The sequence below is a fragment of the Danio rerio genome, chromosome 10 (genome assembly GCF_049306965.1).
Source record: "Danio rerio strain Tuebingen ecotype United States chromosome 10, GRCz12tu, whole genome shotgun sequence".
Taxonomy (NCBI): domain Eukaryota; kingdom Metazoa; phylum Chordata; class Actinopteri; order Cypriniformes; family Danionidae; genus Danio; species Danio rerio.
This window is the reverse complement of record NC_133185.1, coordinates 50,303,105-50,308,198: the sequence shown is the minus strand read 5'-3', so window position 1 is coordinate 50,308,198 and position 5,094 is coordinate 50,303,105. Positions and strand designations below refer to the sequence as shown.

The 5,094-nt window shown below is 38.3% G+C and overlaps 1 protein-coding gene across 6 annotated transcripts in view; it reads right to left on the bottom strand.

Annotated features, from left to right (window-relative positions):
• The window catches only part of ogdhb (oxoglutarate dehydrogenase b), a 57,770-nt gene that overhangs the window by 1,173 nt on the left and 51,503 nt on the right, over positions 1-5,094 (bottom strand). For 3 of the 6 annotated variants that reach the window (XM_021479477.3, XM_073915229.1, XM_073915227.1), the window contains exons 22-23: positions 3,554-3,708; positions 1,188-1,645 (exon numbers count right to left, since the gene is read on the bottom strand). In XM_021479477.3, coding sequence (XP_021335152.1) covers positions 1,525-1,645; positions 3,554-3,708 — 276 coding nt within the window. In that variant the 3' untranslated portion in view covers positions 1,188-1,524. Of the gene's footprint in view, positions 1-194; positions 1,646-3,553; positions 3,709-5,094 lie in introns of all 6 variants that reach the window. The other 3 variants (XM_073915228.1, XM_073915226.1, XM_001338145.9) reach the window with 2 other exon arrangements.

Genomic DNA, 5,094 nt, shown 5'->3' with positions numbered 1-5,094 from the left:
GTTTTGGCAGTGTGGCATTATGAGTTTCTCTCTGCGTTCTGAATGATTTTAAGATGTTGAGCTTCGCAGTTTTTGCATTCTATAGCAAACAGTGTGTGTAGAACATTTGTTTATTTAAATAAAAAGTAAAATGTAAACAACTTATAAAAAACCTCCCATAATGTCAATAAGATGTAATTTAATAAGAATTCAATAACTCAATTTTGACAAAAATGTCAGATAAAACCTTATATTTCTAAGGTGACCATACTGTATATGCTGGATAAGTTGGTGGTTCGTTCCGCTGTGGTGACCCCAGATTAATAAAGGGACTAAGCTGAAAAGAAAATGAATAAGTAATTGGTTTTATTTATTTTAACGTTCATTATTTTCTCTGTATTATTCTGCTTATTTGTTGTGTTGTTTGGAAACTATTGAAAAATGTAAAACTAATACAAACACTTAGAAAAATAATAAATAACCACACACAGACAAGTTCAAATCAACAGCTCCTGATGCACACTGAGGCCTTGTGAAGGCAAACGAGTGAAAAATTAAACATTATTTACGATATTATCAGCTTTCAAGAGTTCACACTTAGATAATGCTCGACTATAGTAGCAGGTTTGGCATGCTGTCCCAGGAGAGAACCCTGAGCTTGGAGATAGATGAGCCCTAGGGTCCGGCCTGGATCATTAGGAGGGACACGGGTTTTTCTCCAGAGCCCCAGTTTGTTTTTTCCAACTTTGATTAAAGAAGTGGATCTATAAGAATGGATTCAGTATGTATGCGTTAGGTGCTTGTGACTATTACAATTTGCTTATGTCACTTGTTTTTAGACTGTGGGAGGAAACCAGAGTACCCAGGGAACACGGGGAGAACATGCAAACTCTGCGCAGAGAGTGCCGACTGGCTCAATTAGAACTTGAACGATTGGCCCTCCCGCTGCGAGTCAGCAGCGCCAGCCACTGAGCCGCCGCGTCAATATATACAAATATAGTTAATAATATAGTTAATAATAATTATTATAGCTCATAATATTGTAAATAATGTTCAATTTCTATACACAGAGTGACTGTTCAGCTTCAGAAGAGCTTAGTGTGTCATCAGGAGCCGTGACGATTGTTTTGAACTCATTTATTTGTGTTTATTTTTAATCTAAATAACCTGTGAGCATTCACTGCCATTATAATCACTAATCGCCACACATTCAGCTCCAAATCTTCTCTAATGTCCAACTGAAGGAATAAAACTCCTCTTGGATCACTTGTGGGTGAGTAAATGAACAGGACATGTTCATATTTGCGTGAACTGACCCTTGATGTCGTCCTGAAGGGGAACCTGTGGTTGAATCTGAGCATTATTTCAGGCCTCCATCAGCATGCCTTCCCTCAGATCATGCAGGAACACTGATCCTGGAGCAGTTAAAGCTTGCGGGAGATTCTGCATAGACTACAGTGCTTTATTCTCAATAGCTGCCAGCTTGCCTTCTGATGCTAATATCGAGTGTGTTTGCGGGACGGAGGTGTGTGTGTGTGTGTGCTGTTATGACGCGCTCTGGAAAGCCTCCAGGTTGAACGCCGTGTCTAGAAAGCGCTGCAGCTCCAGCAGATGAGCCTTCTTGTTTCCTGTAGCTGGAGCAGCAGCTGGATCTCGGCCCACATACCTGAACACAACACACACACACACACAGAACAGCTGATCAACACATTGCATAAACAATGAAAAACAAAACTAAAAATATTGTTTCTGTAAAGGTTAGACCAGGGCTGTCCGAACTCGGTCCTGGAGGGCCGGTGTCCTGTATAGTTAAGCTCCAACATCCTTCAACACGCCTCCCTGGAAGTTTCTAGTACACCCACAAAGAGCTTGATTAGCTGGTTCAGGTGTTCTTAATTGGGGTTGGAACTAAAATATGCAGGACACCGGCCCTCCAGGACTGAGTTTGGACACCCCTGGGTTAGACAGTCTTAACTAAAGTTTCAACAAGCTACTGGAAATATTCCTCAGAGGTTTTGCTCCATATTGTCATGATAGCATCACACAGTTGCTGCAGATTTGTCGGCTGCACATCCATGATGCCAATCTCCCGTTCCACCACATCCCAAAGCTGCTCTGTTGGATTGAGCTCTGGTGACTGTGGAGGCCATTTGAGTACAGTGAACTTATTGTCATGTTCAAGAAAGCAGTCTGAGATGATTGAGCTTTATGACATGCTGCGTTATCCTGCTGGAAGTAGCCATCAGAAGATGGAGACACTGTGCTCATAAAGGGATGGACATGGTCAGCAGCAATACTCAGGTAGGCTGTGTTGTTGATGCTCAATTGGTACTAATGGACCCAAAGAAAATCTCCCCCACACCATTACACCACCACCACCAGCCTGAACCGCTGATACAAGGCAGGATGATCCATGCTTTCATGCTGTTGAGGCCAAATTGTGAGCCGAGCATCCAACAGCAGAAATGGAGACTCATCAGAGCAGCAACGTTTCTCCAATCTTCTATTGTCCAGTTTTGGTGAGTCTGTGTGAATTGTAGCCTCAGTTTCCTGTTCTTAGCTGACAGGAGCGGCACCCGGTGTGCTCTTCTGCTGCTGTAGCCCATCCGCCTCAAGGTTGGCCGTGTTGTGTGTTCAGAGATGCTCTTCTGCAGAGCTCGGTTGTAACGAGTGCTTATTTGAGTTACTGTTGCCTTTCTATTAGCTGGAACCAGTCTGGCCATTCTCCTCTTACCTCTGGCCTCATCAACAAGGCATTTGCGCCCACAGAACTGCCGCTCCCTGGATATTTCCTCTTTATTCTCTGTAAACCCTAGAGATGGTTGTGCGTGAAAATCCCAGTAGATCAGCAGTTTCTGAAATACTCAGAGCAGCCCGTCTGGCAGCAACAACCATGCCACGATCAAAGTCACTTAAATCCCCTTTCTTCCCCATTCTGATGCTCGGTGTGAACTGCAGAAGATCGTCTTTACCATGTCTACATGCCTAAATGCAGTGAGCTGCTGCCATGTGATTGGCTGATTCGATATTTGCGTTAACAAGCAGTTGGACAGGTGTACCTAATTAAGTGGCCGGTGAGTGTATATTTATTCATTATGTATATGTGACACACACACACACACACAAGCTAAATTACACAAAACAATTTTGTTACATCTATATTTAAATGTATATTTGTATACATATATCTATATACCTCTACATATACGTACATATTCTAAATATCCATAAACAAATATATGCATGCATGTGTTTATTTATGTATACAGTACATAATACACACATATTTTTGGTCAAAACAAATCTTTATTTTGGATGCGATTATTCGTGATAAATTTTTGCCCAACACTACTTTTTTATTTTTTAGAAAAAACTGCTTTTATTCCAGCAAAGCTAAAAACAAATAAGACTTTCTCCAGAAGAAAAAATATTATAGGAAATACTGTAGAAAAATTCCTGAATCTGTTCAACATCATTTCTAAAATATTTTAAAAACTATTTAACAGGAGGGCGAATACTTTTGACTTCAACTGTAAGCATATACACATGTATAGAGAGATGTAATGTGAATTACCAGACAGGACGGGTGTTGTTGAGGGTGGTGCTGATGCGGGGCTTGACATAATCATAATATCCCTGATTCTTGTGCTCCTCCTGACACCAGAGCAGATGCGCATGCGGATACTTCTCAGCCTCCGCTTTCACCAGGTCAAACGGGAACGGAGAGAGCTGTGCAACACACACACACACACACACACACCAGGGTTCAACGCTAAGGATTTTTTCTACTGGCCCGATCGGGCCAGTGGTTCTGATTTTTACTTGCCCTGCCAAAATTTTCACTGGCCCCACCAAAAAAAAAAAGAAGTTAATTGCTATTTGACTGTGACTGTGCGTGTGTGTGTGTGTGTATATAGATATATACACACACACACACACACACACACACACACACTTGATTTCAGAATTATTAGTCCTCCTAAATTATTCGCCCCCCTGTTTATTTTTTCCCCAATTTCGATTTAACAGAGAACAGATTTTCTCAGCACATTTCTGCACATAATAGTTTTAATAACTCATCTCTAATAAATGATTTATTTCATCTTTGCCATGATGACAGTAAATAATATTAGACTAGATATTCTTTAAGACACTTCTATACAGCTTAAAGTGACATTTAAAGGCTTAACGAGGTTAATTAGGTTAACTAGACAGGCTATGGTAATTAGGCAAGTTATTGTATAATGATGGTTTGTTCTGGAGACAGTCTGAAAAACAATTAGCTTAAGAGGCTAATAAATTTGACCTTAAAATGGTTCATAAAAAAAAAACTGCTTTTATTCTAGCCGAAATAAAACAAATAAGATTTTGTTCAGAGAAAAAAAATATTATCAGACAAAATATCAACATTTCCTTGCTCTGTTAAACATCATTTAGGAAATATTTAAAAAAAAACAAAAAAAAAAAAAAAAAAAAGGGGGCTAATAACTCTGTATATATATATATATTTACAGTAATTTTTAAAATGTTTTTTAAGGAAAATTTTCAGTTCATCAAGGCTATATTTATAAATGTAAAAAATGTTTGTTAAATATTTATCAACATTTTAAATAACTGCTATCTTATTGTATGTAGTTTCAAATAAAATCGTTACTCCAGACATTATTGATTTTATTACTATTACCATTTATAAATATAATAATAATTAATATTAGTGATTTCTGAAGGATCATGTGACTGGAGTAATGAAGCTGAAATTTCATCTTTAAAATCCCTGGAATAAATTAATAAATTATATGATAAACTACTTTTGAACAGTTATTTTATAGTGCAACATTTCACAATTTGTATTTATGATGAAATAATTGCAGCCCTGGTGAGCAGAAGAAGCTTAGTTTAACATATTTAATCACACTGACCCCAAACTTTTGACCAGTTGTGTATAGAATATTTTATAAGTGAAAATGTACACTTTAATTTTAACAACCCACAGACATCGTCACCGAATATAAATCGAGGTCAGACTTTCTCATACAGAGCCTCATTTCAATTTTCAGGTTTTGTAAAAATCGATCTATTGAATTAATCAATCTATTAAAGAAACATTGACTATAA